Raw genomic sequence first — 26,984 nt, 5'->3', positions numbered from 1 at the left:
CCTTTGTCCCGATGGGAATGTAGAGGCCCCGGGAAGGAAGCAAAGCTGCTGGGAGTCAGAGAACAGAGGACTTTCCGTGACACGCGTGGGTTTGTCGTGTGGCCGGTCCCTCAGGCTTACTTCCGGCACTGTGTCCCGTCAGCCCTCCCACGCGTGGCAGCTTCCCCCGTGAGACTGTCAAACACTTGCTAGGTCGCCGGCCTAGCTTTGCCTCGTAAGCAAAAAGGAAGATGAAAAGTTTGGCTAAACCCAAAGAACACCAGCATTAAAAGGGGAGGAAATCTTTCTGTGAAATTAGGGTTATTTTACCAAAACTAGAAACTCTGAGACAGAGGAGGCTATGAATCGTGGCCTTCAAACATGGGACCCAAGGCAGGAAATGGCTGCTTTCTGAGTCCAGAGGGGCCAGAACCCAAGGAAACGCTCTGAGACCCTAACCTGTAGCGTCAGTGTACGCGGGATGAAGAGTTAGGGGGACCTGGGATCAGACCTGAGCTCCGCCACTTGTTCACTGTGAGGCTCTGGTCCAAGGGTACGACACTGTCCCCAGCTGTGATGCCCGAGCTCATCATGTGGTGCACAGGATTCAAGGAGAGAGAAGCAGTCAGCAGGGCCCCGGACTGTCCAAGCCCAGGACCGCGAGTAGGCAATCAATAATAGTCAACTTCCTGGTGGGCAGGATTTGAACAATAAAATACATTTCAAAAGGCAAATGGCAAAGTGTTCCCAAGGGTGACAGAGCAGCTGTTCTCGGTCCGCTGTTTTTGAGGTTTTGCTTAAAATACAAAATACAAATTTCTTAAAAGCACAGCTGTATTCAAACACCAGTATGTCATTTTTGTGAGGCCCAGAATGTTCGCCATTTAAGCTTTAACCTCAGCGAATGCTCAGAACAGACTGTGAGGTGCCACTTGCTGCAGCTGGTACAGCATCTCGACGTACTCCTGTTCATTTTATGTGATATCTGGACTTAAACATGTATTATACAGTTTATGTATGGAAATAGCAAAAGAAAAGATTAATTTTCCTTTTGTGTCGATTAGTTTCTGGGAGCTAAAGCCAGAATATTATGCAAGAGTAGTTATCCAGTAATGTTGCAAATACACAGATACTAGGTTTCTTTTTCTAAAAAAGTAAATTTTATTTCATTGTGATTATTGACTTTAAACTTACAGAAGCCATTTATCTTCCAGGGCAACAGAGGACTTGGTTTTTATGGAGAAAAAGGTGAAAAGGTAAAGGAAACTTAATAGATTGAATTAGGAAATATTGATAGATCACTTTCATGTCTCCGTTTTATGCTGTTGTCTTGAGGTGCACTACAAACAAATCGTGTGCAAAGGAAACAGTCACTGTAAAGTGCCAGGTTACCAGACAGGCTCCAGCGGGGGTTACGAATCAGTAAGAATGCAGAAGCCCTGGACCGCTGACGCAGGCTTAACTTCAGCCACCTTCAGCATCCAGAAAGTAAAGGCATTTCCCGGGGTGTCCTCTGACTTGGGGCATTCAGAGAAGATTGAGGAAGGCGCGGAGCAGCGGACAAGAGGACCCGGCCCAGGGACCAGGGGGCGTGGCCGGCTTAGGGGCCGGGGGCGTGGCCGCTCTGGCTGGGCTCAAAGGCAGAAAAAAGCCCACGTGGACTGCTTAGTTACCCAGGGTGCCAAGACTCAAAGGCCTCGTGGCCCTTGAAAGGAGCCCCTGAGGTCAAGCGTGTGAGAAGCTCAGCTGGGCACCCACAGCCACAAGCAGAGCCTCGCGGACACAGCCCGCTGCATTCACTGCAGAACCTGCGTGCCCGCCGCCAGGTGGATTTGCTCCCTTGGCTGCGCTGTTGGCCCATTTTCACTTTGCTTCCCAGTTTGCTTTGTGACGGAGCAGCGGACTCAGTGCAGTCCAGGACTGCTCAGGTGTGACAAGGAAAAAACTTTCTTCTTTGTGTGAATCCCATAGGAAAAAAATCACAAAAGAGAAACATTGAAAGATCCAAATACATAAAAGTTGAAACTTGTACAATGGAAAAGAACAAAATAGTAAGGGCTTCCCTGGTGGCGCAGTGGTTAAGAACCCCCCTGCCAATGCAGGGGACACAGGTTCAATCCCTGGTCCAGGAAGATCCCACATGCTGCGGAGCAACTAAGCCCTTCCACCACAACTACTGAGCCCATGCACCACAACTGCGAGCCTGTGTGCCAGAACGGCTGAGCCCGTGTGCCACAACTACTGAAGCCCACGCACCTAAAGCCCGTGCTTCGCAAGAAGAGAAGCCACTGTAATGTGAAACCCGTGCACCACAATGAAGAGTAGCCCCTGCTCACCACAGCTAGAGAAAGCCCGTGCACAGTGATGAAGACCCAATGCAACCAAAAATAAATAAATAATAATAAAAAAAGAAAATATACACTACATTTTAAAAAAAACAAAGTAGTCAGATAATGAAGCAAGAAGAAAAGCCTGGGAAGAAGCCACTGGGCAGTAGGGAGGGCAGTACATTAGATGGGATGAGAGTGAAGTCAGTGTCTATAATCTACAAATATTAATAAAATAGGAATGAAAATATCAGGGCTCCCACAGGTAAAGGGGAGATGAACACTTTTAGGTATGCTTTAGGTATAATGCTATCAGACATTCAGAATATACTGTGGCGTGCCACTTTCTTCAGCTATACATCATCTCAATTTGCTCCTGTTTGTATTATATGATATCTAGGCTCAAATCTGCATTACATGGTTTATATGTGAAACTAGCAAAAGAAAAGGCAATAGCTTCCTTTTTGTGTCAATTAGTTCCTGGAGGTGAAATCAGCATATTACACAAGGATAGCTGTCCAGGAATGTTACAGATCAAAGGTTTCACCACCTGTGCACCACACAGAAAAGCGTTTCTTGCTGATAAAAAAGCTAATTAAAGCAATCCTGAGATACTATATTTATTAAAGATGATGCTATCCTCTCTATTATTTAAAAAAAAACACAGACCCTTAGCTGGTGAAGTAGTGGTGATACTGGACTGGTCTTTCATTTCTTAGGCATCTCTCATGTCGTGGTACCAATCTTAGAAAGCAGTAGTGTTGCACCTAGCAAGACCACCGAGACACTGAGCCTCCAGACCTAGTCATTTCCTTGTATAGAAAGCCATCATGAGATGATTCCACAGCTCCAAACTGTGACCAACCTAAACAGCTTGTGTGCATAAATTGTACGTGATTATTAATGCAAGTAGGAATCAAGTAATTTTACCTTATGATTATTTTATTCTACGTACGATTTTTATCTTATGATTATAACACTGTAAAATTGGTGTGCATGTGATGAGTAATACGCAAAGATAAAAACAGCAGTTTGAACCCAATCAAAAAATGGGCAGAAGACCTAAATAGGCATTTCTCCAAAGAAGACCTACGGATGGCCAAGAGGCACATGAAAAGCTGCTCCACATCACTAATTATTAGAGAAATGCAAATCAAAGCTACAATGAGGTATCACCTCACACCAGTCAGAATGGCCATCATCAAAAAATCCACAAACAGTAAATGCTGGAGAGGGTGTGGAGAAAAGGGAACTCTCTTGCACTGCCGGTGGGAATGTAAATTGATACAGCCACTATGGAGAACAGTATGGAGGTTCCTTGCACAACTGAAAATAGAACTACCATATGACCCAGCAACCCCACTGCTGGGCATATACCCAGAGAACACCATCATTCAAAAAGACACATGCACTCCAGTGTTCACTGCAGCACTATTTACAATAGCCAGGACATGGAAGCCACCTAAATGCCCATCAACAGATGAATGGATAAAGAAGATGTGGTGCTTATACACAATGGAATATTACTCAGCCATAAAAAGGAACAAAATCGGGACATTTGTAGAGACATGGATGGACCTAGAGACTGTCATACAGAGTGAAGTGAGTCAGAAAGAGAAAAACAAATATCGTACGTTAACACATATATGCGGAATATAGAAAAATGGTACACATCAACTGGTTTGCAAGGTGGAAATAGAGACCCAGATGTAGAGAACAAACATATGGACACCACGTGGGGAAAGCAGGGGGGCTGGGGTTGGGGAGGAGTGAATTGGGAGACTGGGATTGCCATATATACGTGACTAATAAGAAAAAACATATCAAATTGTACACTTTAAATATATGCAGTTTATTGTATGTCAATTGTATCTCAATAAAAGTTCTTAAAGAAAAAAAATTTAAAAAAAAAACAGCAGTTTGCGGTGGAACTGTGCTTTTGCTCAACCTTGATCACGTCTTTTCAATTTAAAGACAACTGCTTTGCTCAACCATTCACAGGGCGACATGGGACAGCGGGGACCCAGTGGGATTCCACCAGACAATGGCTACGTGGAGCTGCCGCCACATGATGTGATCCTCCCAGAGGAGTATAAGGTAAAGGGACGTCACCAAAATTGATGTATTCCCAGTTGAACTAAAAAAAAAGGGAAGAAAAAAGATAACTTTCTTTGGTCTTATTCAAACAGTCACATTCAAAGTGGAAAAGCCCTGACCGCGACATCGGCAAATGATGCGTGAACACACTGATCGCAGTGGCACGCGTGTATCCGTACATCATTGTAAATAATTGTGATGAACTTGAAACACACGAGAAGCCATTTAAAAATCTCAGATCTGTCGTGAGTCTCTAGTGTAGACCTAGTTAGTGGTCGGAGCACAACTCGGTGCCAGGGTACGGAGCTATCTGAGCAAATGTCGTGTTCGGCAAAATAAAACTTACTTTCACTCTTTGCTGGCGTGCAGAGGCATTGTGGGCTTTTGGGATCAAAATCAGTTTTCTGGCTCAAGATTTCTGTCAGTGTTTTGTTTGATTCAAAGCATACTCTTGGAGTCTAAATAAGAATTAACACCCTTCTCTACCACCCACTCACTCAGACAGACCCCTTACCCTTCCTAAGCCTTCGGGTTCCCTCGTGCCTAATAAAGACTGGAGCACTGACCTGGTCGAATCCTGACGTCACAGGGCTGCAGAGTGGAGACCGGGGTGAAACGCGCCATGAAAGGTCACAGATCCCCAATGTAGAACACGATTCCTGCCTTTCAAGTATCTGTGAAGATGGGACGTGGGTGGGAGGGGGCAGGCTGGACCCCCACCGTGGGGGAAATCAGTCTAGGCAGCTGTGGCCATTATGAGCGAGTTGACCGTTGACAGAAGTGGCCTGGGAGGTGGCTCGTGGGAGAACAGAGGAGGCGGTGACGTGTAAGAAGAGGCGGTTAGGTACCAGTTGGGATTAGAGCAGGATGTCCCTGGTCAGCCAGGCAGGAGGGGGCCCTCCACAGGGTCATCAGGGTGGATCCGGAGGGACTCTGTCTCCTGGGGGTGACCTGACCACCAGCAAGGCAGAGCCTCTGTCCCGTTTCAGGAGGGGAGCCCAGGGTGGAGTGAGGCCGGGGCGGTTTGATCCATGCTGAGGTGCTCAAGCATCCGAATCAGATTTCCTTCATTTTCTGCAACCGAGAGGGGATGGGTTCTGGGTCTGGGCCCGGCCAGCCCGCAGGGGGCAGTCTTGAGCTGCAGGGACCCTGGGTGCTGGTCTAGGACGGACAGGGGAAGGACCCAGCCAGTCACTACATTTCTTTCCCCATCTTAGACTAAGAGGAGTGGGAAAAAATTGATCACATAAAATTAACATTGCTTTCTAAAGCCATTCTAGCTCAGGATGTTAACACGTTCCAAATAAGCCTTGTCCTCAGAGGACCCACCTAAAAATCTTTCACTCAAATGCATATTGTCATTAGGGTCTGCCCCCTGGGCACCTGCCCCCTGCCACTGTGGGTACCGAAGGAAAGTGCACGGCAGAAGAGAGAGAGCCCTGCAGTCATATCAAAAATAACACACGGTTTCATCTGTGAAAATCCAGGAGAAATAGCACATTTTACGCCTTGAATTTTGAAGCTGCGAAATTTAGGAGTCGTTTGTTACAATTCATTTATATTCATTGTTTAAAGTTTTATAAAATACTTTTCACCGCATATCATACATCCTGGTCAATTTTAAATATTACTGTTCTTGAATTAATGAGCATGTCTTGTCTGTCATATTCTTCGCAGGGTGAAAAAGGAAGTAAGGGGGAACCAGGAATAAAAGTAAGTTAAGGAATACAGGTGCTGCTTCTCACGGGTGGCTCCCGAATTCTCCGTGTTCCCATCACCGTGATAGACTGGGTCCGGGTCTTAACAACCCACAGCTTCTGGTGTCCAATCCCTTTGTCTACAGAAAGAATCATTTTTTATGCTGTTTTCCAGAAAACAGCTTTAGTATGTCTTCTTTCTGCAGAGTAAACACCAGCTAACCAACACCTTCTGACGTTCATAAATGAATCTTAAACCCTTTAAAAGAGAAGTGCCGTGGAGGGGCTGGTTTGGCGGTGGCTTCCTCGCTGGGGTCCAGCTATGTAATCGCCCTGCCCTCCCTGATCCGGGTCACACCTGCCCCGTATTCCCAGTCCGCCCGGTTGTCACTTACACGGTGACAATGCCAGGTGACATCCTGGTGACCATCCAGGCGGACAGCCGACAGCCTAGGACTCCGCTGCGTGTGGAGCTGGAGTAGAGTCGCGGAAGCGGGCCGGCCACTGTCAGGGCTGCGAGTGGACCCCTGAGCAGGCACAGTGTGACGTGTGGGCGCCCTCAGGTCTCTCTGTTCTCTCCTAGGGCGTTTCCTTGAAGGGAGAAGAAGGAATCGTGGGCTTTTCAGGACTGCGGGTAAACCATGCCTTCTTCTCCTGCCCTTTGCTTTGTACTGTCTGTTTTTGAAAAAGACTTTATTTTTCTTTAATTTTTTTATTGAAGTATAGTTGATGTGTCGACACAGAGTCATGTTACAGATCTACAACATAGTGATTCACAACAGTCAACGGTTCTGCTCCCCTGATGGTTATTCTAAGATACTGGCTCTCCTCCCTGTGTTGTACAGTGTATCCTTGTAGCTTGTTTTATACATAATAGTTGGGACCTCTTATCCCCTACGCTTAGGTTCACAGCAAAGTTGACCCGAAAGTACAGAGATGTTCCGCACACCCCCTTGCTCCCTGATACAAGGCGGCCCCCACCGTCCGTGTCCGGCCTCTCCATGAGCTGTCGGTCATGAGCCTGCGTGGACTGACACATCGTCCTCACCCAGTAACTGTGGTTTTTGATACCGTGCACCTCCACCTGGTGCAGGGGCAGGAAGAGAACTCAAGCACGTTTCTGCCTGAATTAGGCTGAATTGCTCAGTGGTACCAAAAACGTAGGCCGGCCCCAACAAAGAAGGCAGTTTCTTGTTGCCATAGGAGTTCAACAAAATGTCCCTGGTGGGGTGGATGGGGTGGCAGTGGGGGGTGTCTTCTCGCAAGGAGGCTCAGCCTCCTGTGGCCCCGGGAGCCTGAGGGCAGACCTCACTCCATCAGCCAGAGCTCAGTCAGCTGGCCAAACCCCGCCCCAAGGGAGCTGAAAACGTGGGCAGAGCCAGGGGCCAGGAAGCGAGAAAGTGGCCTTATGGTGACTGCTTGGGGGCCACAGCCACTCCAAGGGCATGTGTTACAATCTCCAAAAGTAAGAACCGAGGCTCCTGAGGGCAGTGGGGTGCAGGCCTCTTTCTGGCTTTACTGTTTCTACTGCCCTGTTTATGGCTTTCTCCAGATTTCTTTAAGTGGCGGACAGGATGCATTACATGAAAGTGTCCCTAAAATGATCCATCTCTAGGAAAGAAAAGGAGGCTTCAGATGGTTTTGATACTGTCTTAGCAAAGTATTTTACTTTAGTCCCTGGCAGGTGACCGTGCCCTCCGGGAAATATCACTGCATATTCTAAGCCGTTAATTGCTTCTGTTTTCTGTTCAACCCAGGGTTCCCCCGGCTTCGACGGTGAGAAAGGTTCACCAGGACAGAAAGTAAGTCTGAGGCATGACATGCCGTCTCCTCCAGGCCTAAAACACCTTGCAAAGGTCACATATGAAGACTGGGGCATCCCCTGAGAAAACATTTTAAACTTTCCCGCGTTTACAGTAGCACAAGTAATCCCTCCTCCCAGATCATTCTCGAAGCGCAGGGGAGCTCATTTACGTTCTCTCTCGTTTGGCGAGCCAGCCCTGGGTCCCGTCCCTCTGGGCCTCCCGTCACCCCACTCCCTCGGCCACAGCTCCCGTGGTTTCCTGCCTGCCACCTCCTTGGTGTCACCGCCTGTGTCCTGTAGGAAGGTTGCCAACGCGGTGGCCGGCGGTCCACCCACATTTTTCGTATATTGGTCTCGCATGTTTTGACACTTTGCTTATCTTCAGTGACGACCCAATTTGATGTTTTCATCCTGTGTTCTACAGACAGATTTTTGGCCTTTTCTGTAAGAAGAAAGCATTAGCTGAGAAATGTCTTAAGAATCTATAGCAGGCTGAGAATTGTCTGAATGCTAGCTTGTACGACCGAGAGGACATAGGAGTAGATGTTTTAAGTGATGATTTCTTTATTTTCACTCTTCAGTGTCTTAAGGCACAGAATATGCAACCTCCCCATCACCCGTGCAGACCCCTGCATGTGCGGGGCGGGTGCTGGGGCAGCCCAGGGCTCGCACAGGCGGGCTGTGTATGCTTACGGGCACGTAATTTGACCAGGGAAAGGGAGTACTTCTGTGCCACTCTCCACTTGTGTTTTTCACCCAGCGCTCCTCGGGGGTTGCCCCACGCCTGCACGAGTGGCGTTGCTTGAGCTGGGTGGACGGGACGTGTGGCGCTGGGCCCGGCTCCGTCGGGGTGCCTGGTCGCCGACTCCGCCGTCACGCCAGCTCTGTCAGGGCTCCGGGCCTGTCTCATGGGATGACCTCTAAGGAGGAGGTCACTTGTAATAGCAGCGAAGTTTGCCTTCACTTTCGAATCCTCTGCTCCACCTAGTATGAGAGAAAGTAGGTCTAAACCAGAGACCCAACATGAAAGCATCAAATGAAGCCAATCTTAGTTCATTCTGAATGATGTGACTTTCAGCATACGTGCTCCTGGATTTCAAAATATCCCGTACAATAATCAGATAATGTGCCTACTTTATCCCAGTGGCGTTCTGAATTTGGGGGGCCTTACCATACGTATTCTTTAACAAAAGGGGATACATTTCTAGATTTTTTTTTAAAGCTTTTCATATCTCTCCAGATATGATGTGTCTCATGAGGGTAAACTTTGTCCTTCAGTCAGTATTCAAGGGAATGAGAACGCAATCATTAGCATTAGAGATTTTTTTTAAGTGAAAAGTAAAAACTTCTCAGTGAAGAGGCTTTCAAGCTTCCCGTTGGTTTAACTAAAATGTTTCAAAGCCCATCTTGGGAGAAGGGGTGTCGGAGATGGAGCAATTGTCAGCGCTGCAGCCCACTGGTCAATCGTCAGTCACACCAGGGGGGCAGTCGGCGCGAGGACTCAGTGGGAAGGACTCGGGGCCTGCCGGGAACGAACCTTTCTCAAAGGCGGAACCTGAGCCTGCGGAGGCCCGAGACCTAACAGCTCGTTTAGGGAAAGTCTGGGGGATGAAGAGCCCGTTGCCCAAGTCCACAAGGACAGGGTGGGCCAAATCCGCCACGTAGGACGTTCGCAGTAGAGACGACCCAGTTCCCTCAGCAGCAACAACGAAAACGTACTAAAAAGTAGAAAGAAGGAGAAAACTATTATGAATTACAAGCAAATTAAGAGACTTAGCAACCCCATGTCATATCCTTACTGTTTGGAACCCTGATTCAAACAAAGCAACTTTTTTTTAAATTTTATTTATTTATTTATTATTTTCGGGGGGGTACACCAAGTTCAATCCTCTGTTTTTATACACATATCCCCGTATTCCCTCCCTCCCTCGACTCCCCCCCCACCCTCCCTAAACAAAGCAACTTTTAAAAAAACATATTTGAGACTAAAATCAGGGAAAACGGAACACAAGATGGGAAGTAGGTGATTTCAAAACAAATCACTGTTGATTTTATTAGACGTAATGAATCGTGGTCTCGTCTTTAAATCATATATTAAAGATTAAAAATAAGCACTAAACATCTTTCCTGCAGGGAGGCAGAGGACAGGATGGTTACCAAGGCCCTGACGGATACCCAGGACCCAAGGTGGGCTCCGTTCTCACCTGGGTGGGAACGACTTGCACTTCTCTCCTTTGGATGGCGTTCTGATCACCTGCCATCCACCCTGCTGGAGAAGGAGGCCTCCGCCATCCGTATCATGTAACGGATCACACAACACCTGGTGCTGAGAGATGAGGTGGACGTTCACTGTGGGTCACCTGTGCCCCCGCCTGAGGATGCTGCGTGTGTGCGGGGCCATGTGGAGGTGGCACTGGGGACCTGCGCCTGGAGCCGGGGGGAGTGCTGAGAGAGACAGGCGCCGTAGTAACAAGAGGGTGGGCCCCCTGGTTCCCGAGGGGGACACGGCTGATGGGTTTGAATGACCCCACGGGCGGGCAGGGAGGTTGAGGACCGGGGGGTGCAGCGGCTCCAGCTGGTGGGGGGACTAGCCAGGTAGGGGCATCTCCCACCAGGTGGGGCATAGCTGGTGAGGACGGGGAACCCACAGTCAGGCCTTCCGGGCCCGTGAGCCTCAGAGCCATCAAGGCAGCCCATGAAACTTTAGGTCTCACGGTCCAGATGGTATTGATGAGGTGTGGTCACATCACCCCAGCTCGCCCCCACGGGTGGCTCAGATGCCGTCATCCACACAGGGGACTCTGCCCTGAGGAAGGCAGTCACCTGGCCACCTCCGGTGTTTGCCAAGGGTCTCAGAGAGAGGGGGCGCCGGCCTGCCCGCCCTCTCCCTGTGTGTCCAGCTGGCGGCCGGGATGCCCGGACTTATCAGCACAGCATTGTGGACGTGGAGCCCGGGCGCCGCCCGTGGTTCTGGGACTCAGAACAGCCTCTGCTAGGCTCGTGGTCCACTTTCGGTTCTATTCTTTGGAAACAGGCATAGTGTCCGAAACTCCAAAAGGCTGGTCTCAGATTCTTTTGTTTTCCTCTTTTCTTTCTCCAGGGAGACACGGGCGCCCCAGGTCCTCCCGGCCCGCCAGCCTATTCCCCGCATCCGTCCCTGGGCAAAGGTCGGTGCGCCCTTTGTCCTGCTTTCTGTCTGTTGTGGACACAGAGCCATGACCTTGCGAGGAAGATTTTCTGAGCAAAACAAAACAAAGCGAAAAGAAAAGAGATGTTCAGCGCTTAAGCGTTGGGGAATCTCAGTCGTGTGAACCCTGCCTCCCCCGTAGCTTGAGTGGGCTGTCACAGAGAGACCCTCACTTTGCCGCTGGCTGAGAGCACTCACCACTTTCCTCCGCTGGGAAAGGCTTTCCTTTCGACATACCCTATGCGGGTTCTCGTTCTGCCACCTGCAGCATCACTGTAGAAATCCAGGCCTTCTGCCCACCAGGCCTCCATGGGCGCTGTCCCAGCCACGTCACTGGTTTCTGGTTCAAACGCACCAAGATGCTTACACCCCAAGCTCACCAGTCCAAAGCCTGGAACTGATCACAGTCCATAGTCTGGAAACAGTCACATCCTTTTAAACTTCAGAGAACTAAACCCCCAGGCATTTGCACCTGAGCTTGTGCACGAAAACGACCCCATGGTCACAACTGACCCCTGAGTGTCAGGGATTCTGCACATGTGCCTTGTGCTGTCCTTGTTAGTTTAGCTCAGCCTTCCAAGCGACACCATCTACTGAAGTATAACTCTAGTTTTGTGCTTAGAGCAGTGGTCTCTGAACCTTTTTGAATGTGCATCCTTCTATGTTTTAAAAAAAAATGTTTTCGTCACCCCACCAGATAATAGTATGAATATTTATTTATGGATAATTTATGCACGATATAGGACATTCCCTGAGGGCAGGGATTTTAGCCTGCGTGGTCACTACTGTAACCTCAGTTCTAGAACAGTCCAGGCACATGGTAGGTGCTCAGTAAATATTTACCTGAATACTGTATGTGCTACAACATGCACGTCAGATAGGGATTTTAAAGGATGAGATTTTTTAAAATAAAGATGCTGTAATGTTTCCTTCCTATACCCAGCAGATCATCTGTCTCACCCTGTTACATTTGTCCAGGGTCAAGGGCTAACCTTCCTGCTTAGGTGTGAACCATCTGCTGGTTTAATAAGTACTTTTGCATATCTTACTCTAACATTGATGAAACTATAGACAGAGCCAGGCCAAGGGCAAGGCTGGGTGGGGTCCCCTGGAGGTATGTCTCCATGGTGACATCAAGCCATCAATGAGTACATTTCAAATAAACTCAAACCTGGGAGTCCACCCCACTGTGGAGACAGCCTCCCCTCCTTCTCGGGGGAGTCCAATGCGTCTGCCAAGCCAGAAACCCCAGGGATCCGACATAATGTTGACTTACTGTTGGTGATTTTGGTGAAATGGAAATAATGTCTTTGAGGCTTTGGGAACTTAATTTTTTTTCTTTTGCAAGCCACTTTTTAAAACACTTTTTTTATTGAATGAAGGATTCTGTAAATTCTATAGTGCTTTAAAATTTTCAAAAGTTTCACACACGTGATTTCATATAATCCCACCATAACCCTCTTCCCTGCTACCCTCATATCGCCCCTCGCCTCTTCCCTCTCCCCGCTGGTAACCGCTAGTTTGTTCCCTAGATCTGTGCGTCCGCTTCTTTCTTGTTTTATTCACTAGTGTACTAGTTTGGATTCACTAGTTGGTCATGCTTTTTAGATTCCACAAATAAGTGATGTCATTCAGTGTTTGTCTTTCTCGGTCTGACTTATCTCACGTAGCATAATGCCCTCCAAGTCCATCCACGGGGCTGAAAATGGCACTATTTCATTCTTTTTTATGGCTGAGAAGTATTCCTGTGTGTGTGTGTGTGTGTGTGTGTGTGTGTGTGTGTGTGTGTGTGTATGTGTGTGTATATATATATATACCACATCTTCTTTTTTATTCATCTATTGATGGGCACTTGGGTTGCTTCCGTACCTTGACTTCCGTACACAGTGCTGCAGTGAATGCTGCGATGCACATATCCTTTTGAATTAGTGTTCTGTTTTTTTGGACATGTACCCAGGAGTGGCATTGCTGGGTCAAATGGTAGTTCTAGTTAAGTTTTTTGAGAAACCTCTGTACTGTTGTCCATAGTGGCTGCATCAATGTACATTCCCACCAACAGTGCAGGAGGGCTCCCTTTCCTCCACATCCTCTCCAGCATTTGTTATTTGTAGACTTTTGTTGATGGGCACTCTGACAGGTGTGAGGTGGTATTGAGAATATACTTTTTAAAGTTAACGTTGCTGGTGTCTCTTTTGCACCCATCACAAAGCTCCCTGACTGAGAGCCCGGCATGCATTCAGTCCTCCTCACCGCACTGCATCCCTGGAAACCATGCTGGGACAGGGGGTGGTGGAAATTCCTCTTCCCCAAGTGCAGGGTGAGAAGGTCAGCAGCCACCCCCGTGCTCCTGACGGCGGTGTTTCCGCATCCTGGGAGAGCAAGCTCCAGGGCTCCTTAGAGTGAGAGGTCGACTCGTGAGCAGAGTCTATCACAGAAAAGAGGAGAACACACCAGGCAGCATTGCAGGAGCTTGTCAAAACGCAAAGTGTACGGGGAGCTTTGCATTGAAAAAAAATGATTGCGAGGTAACTAAAGAGTGAGCTTGCTCTTCTTCCAGGCACATGCAAAGACCCGCGGTTTCCCATTTTAATTTGTCCCTTTTTATTCAGTCTTGGAAATGGCTAACGTGTGTGGTGCTTACTGCACACCAGGCAGTGAAGCACTGGTCCGATTTACTCCACGTAAAGACTCTCTGAGATGGGGACAGGCATTGGCCCCATTTTACTGATGGAGAAATCGAGGCACAGCGAGGCTGAGTAACTTGCCCCGGATCACACATGCAGCCAGTGGAGGACCAGGGCTCGGACCCCGGCCCCCTGTTCCAGAGCCCAGCCCTCCGCCCCCTCTGCAGGCAGCGAAGCGCGGCACAGGGACACGCACTCTCGTGGCCCACGCCTTACGAACACGTCAAGCATGAAACCCAGCAAATCCCTCCTTATCTTAAGGACTTTGTTTTGAGATTAAAAAATTAAAGAACCACATCGTGATGGATCTTTCCTAACAATCACGAATCGCTGTACCGTGAAACGTCATACTCTCTCCTCTTTCCCAGTTATAGGCCAGAAAAACACGCTATGCCGTAAAGCGTTGCTATTTACACAGCCGGGGAGCGGCATAGCAAAGCCCCTGGGCGTCTGTTTATTTAGGGAAAGGGTCTGTAAGAGCCTTCACATCTGTTATTCATCCAGCAAACAGCAGTGAAAAGCCGGGCAAGAGCTGGGACTCAGGGGAGGAGGGGTTCAGAGAGTCAGCCCCTCCCCACTCCGCGGTGTCTGGTGCGGGAGGCGCCACGCGTTCATTCTTCCTTCCCGCTGCCTCGGCTCTTATCCAGCCTGCCTTTCCACGACCCTGTTTGCCTGTACCCTGCCCCACCCCAGGTGTCCTGCTCTGTGCTTACCTGCTGCGGTTTGGCCCGTGTCCCCTCTGGATGGCCTTCCCCTGACGGTCCTCTGCCCTCCCCTGCCCCGTCATCCGTCTCCATCAGCTGTCAGGTTACCTGCTGGTGAAGCCTGGTGCCTGACCCCTCTGTGACACTGGGGCTGTAATACTATCCACACACGCGCTTTTATGGGAATCGAAGGTTGGTCGAGTGTGTAACGCTGAGTCTGCACACTCAAGAGCTCAAAAATAGTCTACTTCTATTATTTTCGTTCTCTCTGGTCCCTCGATGTCAGCTTCGCCTTTGAAACCTCTGCGTGTCTTTTGGCATCCTGTGCTGCTCTTGTTTTATAACATTTATAGGGATTTGGCATCAGCCCTTTTTCGTTGAGAATGAGCAGGGGCCACCGTAGATGAAACTCTTGGACCCCACCAGCCTCGTGTGATGGACAGGGGATCAGTAACTGTGCAGTCAACAAAAAAGTGAACATGTGCTTTGAGTCCCGGACAACAGTCTTGTTTGTAATGCGGTGCCTGTCTGGTTCCAGGTGTCAGAGGTGACCCAGGATTCCAAGGAGCCCCCGGGGACCCAGGAGCCCGGGGGGAGCCGGGAGACCCCGGCCTGCCAGGCCTGCCCGGCACGTCCATCGGAGACGAAGGTAACGTGCTTCCGTGGCGTCAGAGCTGAGGCGTCCCCTCAGGTCTCGCACAGACCCCCGCCCCTCGCCGGCTGCACAGACCCCCGGGGGGTGCTCTGTCTCACAGGCTGGCTCTGTTGCGTCTCGAATACATGTTTGGATGTCGTCACAGAACCACGGCGTGTGTGACAGTGACTCCCTAGCTAGGTTGGACGTGCCGCTGATAACTCACGTGATTCTGTCACTCGGCCGGGAAGAGCACAGGCGTCAGCCAATGTCATTGCCAAGTGTTGTAATAACTCTCGGGCCATCATTTGGGGGCGAGGAGCAGGGCTTTTTAAAGTGGAAAGATGGTGACGAAATATACCAGCAGCATCGCCCTTTAAGTCACTGACTGGACCGTAAACCGCTAGTCCAACTGGGGGTCCCAGTGACGGGGACGCCAGCACAGAGGGTAAATCTCAGAGGTCTCACGCGGCTGTGATTGCTGTTGGATTTTCAGACGAGAAGAGAGGCTTACCCGGCGAGATGGGACCCAAAGGCTTCACAGGAGAGCCGGGCATCCCCGCGCTGTACCCCGGCCCACCTGGAGCTGACGGAAAGCCAGGGTTCCGAGGTTCCCCTGGGCTCCCGGGACCACCTGGCCCAGACGGTAAGTGGAGGGAAACTCAAAGGAGGTGCATTCCAGGGTCCAGACAAGAGAGTCTGGCCCCGGCTGTGTTTTCACTTGGGATTTTCTGCTAAATGGTTCTGTGAACTAGACAGCGGGCAGTAGAGGAGAGTGTGGCAGGCGTTCTGGGGTGCAGACAGGAAAGCCTCTGACGCACACCCTCTCCCCTGGGTTAACCGGCATGTTAGGCAGACTTGGTGATCTGCCTTCTGGGCCCCCGCGGAGCCAGAGCTCGGCTGAGCAGGAGATGGGGCTTCACACCAGGAGTGGCTGCACCACCTGTATTGGGACGTGGCAGCCGCTGGGGGGGCCCAGATGGACGATGCTGAGAGTCTACAGGCTGGACAAGCACGGCGTCTGGACCCTTGTGCTGTGAGGCTCCAAACCCCGCATCCAGATCCGACGCAGCTGTGGCTTATCTTTCAGCTGCACTCCAAGGAGGCTTGCCCTCCAAAACGGCTATTCTCTCAGCGTCCAGGTTGAGAGTTATGCTTTGGACGTCTTAAAATCGAACTAAAAGGGAGGTCACTATTTCTGTTTATGTGACATGGACACAATTCAGCCTCTTCTTTTAAATATTTGACTTTTAATTCCTGACACCACCCTCCGATCGTCTCTGACAGCCTCCTCTCTTCACGTTTGCTAACAGATAGTGTGTGAGTTCAGTTAAAGGTAGCTGCAGAGCCCAGGCTTTCCTTGCTTGTGGAAGCCGACTTCTCTTTGCTGTCTCTTTAGAAGGAGAACTGCTGGAGGCCTGAGAAGCACATCTGTACATGCTTCCTCAACTAAAAACTCAGCAGTTGCTTCTCTGCTTCTAGTGTGTCTTCTGCAGTGAACTTTCAAGTTACTAAGGTTCTGTGTTCCCAGTTTTCCTTCAACTGCAAAAACCAGATGCTCACATTCTTTTGAAAAATTTTGGGTGCAGATATTTCCCTGGAATTTGCCAAATAGTTTGAGCTCTGTTATCAGGAATAATTTTCACTGTCCTGCAGTAATATTTACTACTGTGGCATCTGTGATAATGGCTAAGTTTCTATGAGCATTACATTTCCCAAGTAAATGGTATCTGTTGAGTTTTCCTTTTTTGGCAACAGACCATGATGTGTTAAAAATAAAAGCATAAAATATGCCTCTTAGGACTGTGATTGAAGGCTAACCTTGCCATCATTCCTGTAACTAAATTCCATTTTGATAAAGACAGAAACACACACCATCTGGCTTTATAAATCTTGCTTAGTAAATCTACGATTTACTAACATGTCATCTGTAAACAAATTAATTCCTGGTCCATATGGTTAACTGAAAGGAGATTTTATAAAATAGCTGGAATGCTGTCTGATAGATTTTATCAACTTAAAATTTTAAAAGAGTACAACTTAAGTTCTCCTTGAAGTATTTATTTTACCCTGTGAGACACATTGTTCCCAGATCGCTTTTTTAAAAGCAATCTCGTGTACAAAATGTAGCCAACCGTAATGGCCTTTTAAAATATTTTTGTGTATAGTCATAATTTAATACCGATGACCTTGAGTCCCACAGAGGTCTCCAGCTTTTCCCCTGGAATGAAATTGTTGAATTCTTTTCTCGTTAACTGCACATCACCCATTTTTATGTGTTGCTACTGATGGAAACCAGAGTTTTTAGTCTTCTAAAATACTGCAGCCAGTATTCTTTCTGAGCTAAACATTTTGCTTACTCCCAGGTAAGCTCAGTTCACCAAGTCTACTGCTAGGGCTCTAGAATAAGTCAAAATACTGCCAGGTTTATTACAGCCACCAACCTCTTCAGGAAAATTGTGTTGGAAACATCGCAGAGGCACACTGCTATTCTTTAGCACTTGCTTAAAATTATTAATTTATCAGATGAAGAAAAAACCATATAGGAAGGAGGGAGGATGATACCCTAAGATGGCCCCAAAGTGCCTTTTTTGACTAGATTTGCAAACACTATGAAGAACACCTACAGTGTCTTTGTTTCAGATTTTAAAAGCCAGCGTCCCTGAAGTATCTGTGATTAAATAACCACCTGTAGCACTAGCGTCTCCTAACATATCAGGAGCACTTGGGGATAGAGCATAACGCCCTCAGACCCCTGCTGGACTGACACGCTCTTGACCTGGCCACCGGTGATCTGTGGAGCCGCACCTGGGTACCATTTGCTCCATCAGCAGCCTCCCAGCAGCACAGGGGCAGCCGGCAGCACCCCTCCACGCTCTCTTCTCTGGCTCCATGACATTTCCACCCCCCGCCCCAGTTCTCTCTCCCCTTCTTTCTGAGTCTCCTTTGCTGGGTCTTCCATTTCCTCCCCTCCTCCCCCACCATCCCATGGACGATAGAGTTCCTGTCTGTGTCTCTCTACCCAGCAACCGCCTGCATTCACAGGAATCTAAGTACCAGTTACGTGCCAGCTCCCCCTAACTTGTCCCGAGCCCAGTTCTGTATTCTCGGCTGCAGACTCATCCCGGCTGTGAACTGGACCCCTTGTCACCACTGTGTGTCTCACAGGCATCTCCAGCTTGGAGTGCCCCACACTGAACTCTGGGCCTCCCCTCCCCAGCCCACCCCCCCCCACTCACCCACCCAGCGCGGTCCCCCCCGGGCCTCACCCATCTCCACACACCCAGGAGCTCGGACCAGAATCCTGGGAGAACACGCAGCCGCCGCGCTTCCCGGGCATGTGCGACCCCGTTCCCACCACGAGATGGCGCTCCGCTCGAGCGGGACGCGGAGCGTTTCCTGGGATGATGAGAGCCGTGCAGATGCGGCAGGACGCCTGAAGGGCCCTCATCCTGGGGGGGCGGGGATCACAGGTTACCTGCACGGGTACACGAACTCGTGTGTGCACCCGAAGGGGTGAAACCAGGAAAGATTGCGGGGCCTGGGGGAGGGGCACGCACAGGTGCACCTGTTCCCAGAAGAGGACAGAAGAGGGAAGCGAGTTCATTCCAGCATCTTTTACGGTTTGGTTTTGGTCTGGTTTTTGTCTTTCTGCGAACTAGAGGTCGTGGTCGTCTCAGAACCCAAATCTTTGGCACATAAGTAAGATACATGGTTAAAAAAAATCGAAACTCTTCTTTGAACTCCATGTTTCTGAAAAGTAACGATGTCTATCCCTAGACTTTAGTGGAAAAACTAACAGTATAGGCGTTCACATGTCTTTCCAATGGGCACACAAAAAAGGTCTCTGTGTCTTTCTGAGAGCAGTTGGGGTGGAATTGGAGTAGGCGGTCCTTTTCTCTTGGGAGACTTGGCTGTAAACTCTCCCACACGGGGTGGGGGAATGCGGGGTCCTGGGCTGACGCCCTTGTGTGTTTTCTCCTCAGGTTTCCTTTTTGGCCTTAAAGGAGCAGAAGGCAGGGTGGGCTACCCTGGGCCTTCTGGTTTCCCCGGGGCTCGCGGACAGAAAGGATGGAAAGGTGAGGATGTCTGAGAACAGCGGGGGTGGGGCGCTGCTTGGCTCTCCTGAGCCCGTCTCTCCGTTCCCGGGTTCTGACGTGAGGACGAGCCCCCGCTTCCCCGCGGGCCCCCCCCACCCCGCGTCCTGCCGCGGCCGTCCCACTGCACCTGGGGGGTGTCGTCTCCTCATTTTCCGCGCACCTGGCTCTCAGCCGGCTCTCCCGTCTCTGTTTTGTCTGCCCCCCTCATCCCTGAGCTTTCAGGGGGCATAGGACCCAACGTGGGGGAGAAAAGACGCGCGGGGACTTCTTAGGCTGAATTCAGATCGTTCAGCCGAGCCCTCAGCTCCCAAAAAATGCAGCAAGTATTGACAAAGGGCTGTAGGGTCCTCACCTGGTTTGGTCCTAACCTCACTCCCTCAGTTAGGGGTGAGTCGGCCGAGACTCAGGAGAGACGTGACCTGCCCGGTGCTGGCTCCCAGGTGGGGCGGACGGCGGTGGAAACAGTCTGTCCTTGCCCAGCAGACTCCCCACTGCCCCTGGGGGACCCCGCCTTTCCAGGGCAGGGCTGGCTGTGGGGCCCTCGGTGGGGCCTGTTCAGCTCGCCCAGCCGCGGGCGTGCCGGTTTTTAACCACCGGATCTTTGTGGTGCGTGTGAGGCCTGTGGGTGCAGCAGCTCCCCTGCAGGAATCGCGTGTCGGGGGTGAGCTGTACGGCTCAGCGCCCCTGGGCCATCGTCTGTTGCCCTTTTTCCCCGGGGAGCTGAGCCGACCACCGGCCACCAGCTGGACCCTCCCCTGCCACCGGGCTCGCTGGGTCCAGCCAGCAAGACAGAAGAAGGGAGGGCACTTATTTCTTCCCTGCCCACCATGACCTTGGGCTCCAAGCCTGCGGCTGCTGCCAGACTGCCCTCCCCCCGGCCCCCCTTCCCCGCGGACCTTTCTGCCCTCCCCGCTGAGCCCTGAGCTGGCTTCTCAGAGCTCCCGTCACTGAATCCCCAACTCCACTCACACCTCTGTCAGTGGTCCGGTTCTTTACGTGCGCTGGGAACTCTGCCTCCCGAGGAGACCCAGGCTCCTCGTCTAAGCATGAGGGATGTGAGGACCGGAGGAGGCGTGCCCTGCGGTGGGCCCCCCAGCCTAGCCCCCACCTGCCTTGCCCTGGGGTCCCCTGCAGAGCCAGCAGGAGGGTGGTGCACGTGCTTCCCGGTGAACAGCAAGTCCCCTCCTCTCCCCCACACTGCAGGTGACGCGGGCGACTGCGAGTGCAGAGAGGGCGATCAGTTCGTCGGGGGTCTTCCGGGGCCACCGGGACCCCAGGGCTTTCCAGGCACCAACGGGGAGCCGGGGAGGAAAGGCAGCCCAGGAGACCCCGGCCAGCACGGCATCCCGGGGTTCCCAGGGTTCAAGGTGAGAGGCCGCTTGCACCACAAAGCCGAGAAGACGACCTTGACGCCTGGTCCCGTTTCCCCATTCCTGGCTTTTATGTATTGAATTAATACAACTTTAGACCAGCAACACTTAGGCACCCCGGGCGCCAGTCAAAAGAGCCACGTATTCCAAGAGGAGCTTTAAAGCATCTCCTGGCAGGAGTGTGAAATGGGGCAGGCAGTGTGGAAAACAGTTATGCTTCCTCAAGAAGTCAAACATAGGGAACTCCCTGGCAGTCCAATGGTTAGGGCTCTGGGCTCTCTCTGCCTAGGGCCCGGGTTTGATCCCTGGTCAAGAAATTAAAATCCCACAAGCTGCGAGGCGCAGCAAAAAATTTTTTTAAAAAAGTCATACATAGAGGTGTCGTGTGACCCAGAAAGCCCCCTCCTAGTACAGACCCAGGAGAATGGAAGACGCGTGTCCACACCAGGACCTGTGCACTAATGCTCACAGCAGCGTCCACGATACCAGCCAGGAAGTGGAGACAGCACAGATGCCCATACCTGCTAAAGGGGTACATGAAATGTGGCCCACCCGCCCGATGGGACATGACTTAGCCATCACAGGGGATGAAGTGCTACAGGGTGATGCCCTCGGAAACATTGTGCTAAGTGAAATCAGACACAAAAGAACAGATATTGTATGATGCCACTGGTATGAAGTGTCCAGAAAGGCATCTCGAAACAGGAAGTAGATTGGTGGTTGCCAAGGGCTGGGAGGGGGGGAATGGGAGTGACTGTTTTTCAGGGGTGATGAAAATGGTCTGGATTTAGGTAATAGTGATGGTTGCAGAACTTTGTGAAAATCCAAAAAGAAAAAACAAACAGTGAATTGTATGCTTTAAACTGGTTAATCTTATAGCATGTGAATTATATCTCAAAAAAAAGAAACCCTCCTAGCATTTCGAATGCAAAACCTCTTACATACTGTGCATTCCCCTCTTCAGATTTAGTATAGCACCGATTTCGCATTTTATGAAGTCTCCCTTACCTCGATCAAAAGTGAGACTTCCAAGTAAATCATGAATTTAGTTTGGATGAATGTATGACATGTTCTGCCCTCAGATTCCAGTTAAGTGGGCTTTATTTCACACTTTAGGAAAAGATCCTCTGGATTAGACCGTTCTTCCTGGCAGGTTTTAACTAACCAGTGGTTTCAAAGCAAATTTCAGATGCGTCACGGGCCCGCAGAGAGGCTGCTGCTACCCGGCTGGGGACCACACTTTGAGTAGCACGGTTCTTGTTGTCACCATCCAGCCACGTGTGCCTACTTCCCTTAAGTTTTAACTGTTTAAAATTACACATTCGGTGTCTCAGTCCCGCTGGCCACGTTCAAGTGCCCCATGGCCGTCCGTGGTTGGTGGCTGCAGTTCTGGGTGGCCAGGGACGGAGATGTCTGACTCTGGGCTTGATGACGGGTAAGGGCCCTCAAGTTGTATAAACAAAAATCATTGTCTTCTCGGCTGTCCTTAGCAGTGTGAGGGGGGAAGAAACTTGGTGTTTGTTTCCACAGGGAGCCCCTGGCGACATTGGCCTCCCTGGGCCCAAAGGAATAAAGGGAGATTCTCGAACCATCACCACCAAAGGTCAGTCTTTGTGGCCAGCAAATCTTAGCCCGTTCACCCACTGCGACTGCCTGGGGTGAGGAAACTCACGGCTGCCGTCCTCCCCCAGGTGAGCGGGGCCAGCCAGGCGTCCCAGGTGTGCCTGGACTGAAGGGGGACAACGGCATCCCGGGGCGTGACGGGCTGGACGGATTCCCAGGCCTCCCAGGCCCTCCTGTGAGTACTGGGGCGGGGGGGGGCAGGGAACGGGCTGGGAGGGGCTCAGTCCTCGTGCGCATCCGTCACGTGCTTAGTCACCTGCGCGCCGGAGGTGCTGGGACAGCACCAGGTGCTCCCAGGGCAGCCTCTTCTCTTTTCATGAACAGGAATCATATTTTTTAGGAAACAGGGAGTGAGGCTGGAAGCCAGAGTGAACATTTAAAAGAAAAGGAGGAAATACATTTCCCCCCCTGCTGTAACGCAGAACTAGAGCCCCCCAGATTGAATATTCTGAAATGGAGGATTTTTCCAGAATCACTTGTGAGATACACTTCACTTCTGCAGCGAACACACACCGGTGTGGAAAGAGTGTGTGACAAGATGCAGGGCCGCCAGCCTCGTTTCTGTGGGGGAAGGTGCGGGTGGGTCAGACAGGGACGGGCGGTGGCGCTGAGACCAGACTCCTCCTCCCTCCCCGGCTTCACCCTTCCCCAAGAGGAGCCCCGGGACTAGGACTCCGTGCGGTGCCTCCCAGCTTCCCGCTCTCCTGGCCCGATTATCTGTCCTTATTTCCGATGCACTTTCTCGTCCAAACCGAAGACTTCCTTCCCTTTACCAACGCGTTGTCCCTTCTCACTAGGAGATGGGTCACACATGCTAAATCCCAACAGTCGAGTAATGTGTCCCTGCCCCCATTTGGCCACATCTGGGCCTAACGGTCCTCTTGCAGTATTCCTCCTGAGAACAAAGGTGCAAGCAGGGCGCTAGTGGCTTGGAAAGAGAAAAATACTGGGATTCCTATGCCTCCCAGAACTGTCTTCTAGGGTGTCGCTCACGGCTGTTGTAAAGTCTGTGACTTGGTGAGACGGTGACTGTCAGTGCCTACGCGTCTCTGTATCCAGAGGGCCGAGTCCGGGGAACGGGGCAGGGGAGCTGGAAGGTGGCCGTCCTTGAGGTTTACGTATGTTGTAAGACATGAACCGAATTTCCCACAGGGCGATGGCATCCAAGGCCCCCCAGGGGACGCAGGCTACCCAGGAGCACCCGGCACTAAGGGCATCCCAGGAGAGAGGGGCCCCCCAGGACGGGGGCTTCCAGGCCTCAAAGGCGAGGATGGGTTCCCAGGAGATGCTGGGTTACCTGGACCTCCAGGCTTCCCCGGGCCTCCCGGCCTCCCGGGCGCTCCAGGACAAATAGGTACGGAGGGGTCCAGGCTCGCAGCTTTCAAAGTCACGAGACACTGTGTGTGCTTCTGCACCTGCTGCTCTTCCGCAGTGTGTGAATTCCCCGGGGGCGGGGGTCACATGAGCTGCTGTGTGGCAGCATCCGTTCTCAGCACACGCAGCGACACCCAGCCGCGGGGTTTTCCGGACCCACCCCGCCTCCCCTCCCCCCAGGGCTGGACTTACAGAGGCTCCGCACAGAGGTCCAGAAGTGGGCCTGTGGTGCCCTGCCCACCCCAGCCTTCCCACCACCGCCACCACCCCACACACACACACACACACACACACCCCCTGCGCAGATAGGCCAGGCACTTTCCGGTGTTGCAAATTGCCTCACTCTGTCCCTGTGTCTCGCTCCTAGATTGTGACACAGGTGTGAAAAGGCCCATCGGAGCAGACGGACAGGAGACCATCCAGCCAGGTACTGTCACGACCGTCGAGCCGCTCTAGAATTCTTGAAAACTCTCAGTTTGCAGAATTTGTGCTGGAACTGGCATGAGCCCTGCCGTGGGCACAGGCCTGCCGTCAGCAACAGAAACACGTGCGGACTTGGAGCTGCGCTCCGTCTGCTCAGCTTAGAACCCAAGGAAGACGGGCAAGCGTGATGACCTCGTGTCACCAAGTTGCCCCCATAATGCAAAGCATCTGTTTACAGTATTGGTAAGAACTCAGCAGATAAGTCCCTTCACACCTAAAATATATGTCTATGTGTGTAAAGGGCAACTGTGAATTATTTGCTTGTTACCCAGGGTGAGGAGTGAGTCCAGATGTCCGCGAGAAGAATGTGGTCTAGCGACGAACGAATGCTAGAAAGAGCAGGGCTGACGGATAAGGAGAGGATACCCGGGTGACGTGGGCTCCGTGGAGGGCAGGAGGGGAGTGGACTGTCCGGAAGTTGACCTGGCTGCCATCAGACAGGCGACATCTGCAGCCAGGGGGGTCTAGAAACCGAGGTGGGAAGCCAGGCAGAGGGATGAGTCCAGGGGGATCCCAGGCCTCGGGCACAGTTTGAAAGGCGGAGCAGAGAGGATGGGTTTTTCAGAGTCCGAGGTGCTGGCAGAACATCTAGACAGTGGTCGCTCACACGTGGCCCTTGCGGGTGTGGGGGTGACTCTCAAGGTAAAGGCGAGGGTTGGAGAAGCAGCATCAGGACCTTGAGTCCCCTGCGTGAGGTGTGGGGATGGATCAGGTGCTCAGGACAAGAGCGCCGAGGAGGAGGGCGACCCCAGGGTCCCAGAGAGCTGGCCAGTCTCTCAGAGGCGGGAAGGGCCCTGGGGTGAGGCTCTGCCGGCTGGAAGGCAGGCCCTCTGCAGACGGCTGGGCTCCTTTCCTTTTATGACCTGGGCTGTCCATCTTTGCACCTCGGGCCCCTCGTGTGGCAGAGGAAGCCAAAGCCCCTCTTTGGCAGTTAAGTCGGGCTGAGGTAGGAGCCCTGCCAGATCGCAGGCAGACAGATGAGGGGCATCTCAAAGGATTGCTGTGCCTGCGAGGGCACGCTGTCCGGCAGACTACCCCTGCGTGGTGTCACCAGCCAGGGGTGGCCGCCCCCGGGTTTCGTTTTGCATGACTCGAGTTGCTGTGGCTAACTCTGAAAGTAACTGAAGTCACAAAGGAGAAGTGACAGCATTCCTTTTGAAATCTTAAGCCGTCTCCATCCCCGGTGGGAATTTCCCGATAAAGAAAGGCTTGACACGGGCCGACTTGCCCTCCGCGAGGGTGGGCCCCTCACTGCCTGCACGGTGCCCGTTTTCAGCCGACAGGATTTATTTCGTCTGCCTTTTATGTTAATATTCTGATCGTGCTACACAATGAAATTAAAATTACATCAGCATCAAGATTAACTGAATCATTAAATCACTCTGACCACAAGATGGTAACCGATTTTCACGGCCAGTGCTCTTGAGCTCAGCAACCTCCAGAGCGCGAGGCTGAGCGTGGACCGTGTCTAAAGCTCCCTCTCCTCTCTTCCCAGGTTGCGTTGGAGGGCCCAAGGGATTGCCAGGCCAGCCGGGCCCCCCCGGCCCCCCAGGTAATGGGAGAGCACGTCCAGCCCTCCTCTGCGTCGGCATCTTCCATTCCCCACTCTGGGCAGCTTCCTCTGCCCCCACCCCTCGCCCCACCCCGCCCGGACATCCCCGCGTTCGTGGTGCAGTGCCCACGCTGGCAGCTTCCACAGGTGTCGACTTCCACGCATCCCTGTGGGGAGGGAGTGGTGACTGACACCGAGTGAGCCCCGGGCTAAGAGAGAGGGTTCCTGCCGCCCGGAAGCCGGCCTCAGCCGCGGCACAGACCTCGTGGGCCCCGAGCCCGGCAGGACCGGCAGCGCCCCTGAGACCCGCGAGGGGGCCGGGCTCTGCGCACTCCTCGTGCCCCGGGGTGTCCGGCAGAGGATCGGGCGGGCGAGGAGAGTTGCTCTCGGGTTGTGACTGGAGGAAAGCAGATCCGCAGGGCTAGGAACTGCCTGTAGGATGGAGGGGCTGGGCGTCGCTGCCACAGGCTGTCACCCAGCTGGAGAGCCGCGTGGACCCGGGGCGGATTCTGGGTCACAGAGCCCGGTCTGGGGCCGTCCAGGCTGCCGCTCTGTGGGGCGGCCTTTCAGAGATGACAGGTGCCCTGGGCGACCACAGCTGCCCCGCGACACCCAGACGCCGTGTCAGTCAGCCTAGGAGGGCGAGCTCTCAGGCTGCACCGTTCGGGGGGAGTTCGGCCCCGGGGACTGGCCTTCCGATTCTCTCCTCTGACTGGGACAGGGCGGGGAACACCCTCCACCCACGGAGCAGTCACTCACACAATCCCGTGTGGAGGCCGGGAGCCCGCCGGGGCGTCCAGGCCCGCCACTCACCAGCTGGAGGCCTTGGGCATCTCACCTGTTCCTTCTGGAACTTAGTCTCCTCACCTGTATGAGAACAGTACAGGTGTTCTAGATGTTTCCTACTTTGCAAATGGTGCCCTTAATACTGCCCGCGCAACCCTGGGGCTGAGGTCCTGTGTAAGCTGTAGAGTGCTACAGTGTGAGGCAGCCTCCAAACTGGAAAAGTACGTGGGCTTATCGTAGGCATCCCAGACCTGGAGGGCGTCGTCCAGGGCCACAGGGCTGGCAGGTTCAGGGGACCGTGAGGCGACATGCAGACGTGTCCTGTGCACCGGGAAGCAGAGCTCGCGGCCCTGGGTTGTCTTCTGAGACCCAAGGGCGTTGTGCACGTGGCCCTTGTGACCCTCCCTGCCCGAGCCCTGGAGGGCGCTGTCCATCGTGGATCCCAGCACAGGCACAAAAGCCCCCGTCCCCAAAGCGGTGGCGACTCCTGGGGGAGGGGCTCAGTGGACCAGTTTTCAGCAGGTGTTGCGGGGAGCAGAGCCCAGAATGTGCTTGCAGCAGGAAGAGGATTTTGGACATGTTT

At 52.2% G+C, this 26,984-nt stretch overlaps 1 protein-coding gene across 3 annotated transcripts in view; it reads left to right on the top strand.

The window, feature by feature from the left end:
- COL4A2 (collagen type IV alpha 2 chain) overlaps positions 1-26,984 on the top strand; it is a 163,189-nt gene that overhangs the window by 110,802 nt on the left and 25,403 nt on the right. For all 3 annotated transcript variants that reach the window (XM_057707666.1, XM_057707667.1, XM_057707665.1), the window contains exons 12-27: positions 1,194-1,235; positions 4,308-4,403; positions 6,081-6,116; positions 6,684-6,734; positions 7,858-7,902; positions 10,038-10,091; positions 11,005-11,071; positions 15,018-15,128; positions 15,610-15,759; positions 19,100-19,192; positions 20,417-20,580; positions 22,114-22,186; positions 22,275-22,381; positions 23,359-23,560; positions 23,948-24,007; positions 25,559-25,615. In XM_057707666.1, coding sequence (XP_057563649.1) covers positions 1,194-1,235; positions 4,308-4,403; positions 6,081-6,116; positions 6,684-6,734; positions 7,858-7,902; positions 10,038-10,091; positions 11,005-11,071; positions 15,018-15,128; positions 15,610-15,759; positions 19,100-19,192; positions 20,417-20,580; positions 22,114-22,186; positions 22,275-22,381; positions 23,359-23,560; positions 23,948-24,007; positions 25,559-25,615 — 1,408 coding nt within the window. The remainder of the gene's footprint in view (positions 1-1,193; positions 1,236-4,307; positions 4,404-6,080; positions 6,117-6,683; positions 6,735-7,857; positions 7,903-10,037; positions 10,092-11,004; positions 11,072-15,017; positions 15,129-15,609; positions 15,760-19,099; positions 19,193-20,416; positions 20,581-22,113; positions 22,187-22,274; positions 22,382-23,358; positions 23,561-23,947; positions 24,008-25,558; positions 25,616-26,984) is intronic.

This window comes from Hippopotamus amphibius, chromosome 14 (assembly GCF_030028045.1).
Source record: "Hippopotamus amphibius kiboko isolate mHipAmp2 chromosome 14, mHipAmp2.hap2, whole genome shotgun sequence".
Classification (NCBI taxonomy): Eukaryota; Metazoa; Chordata; class Mammalia; order Artiodactyla; family Hippopotamidae; genus Hippopotamus; species Hippopotamus amphibius.
This window is presented reverse-complemented; position numbering and strand designations above follow the sequence as displayed.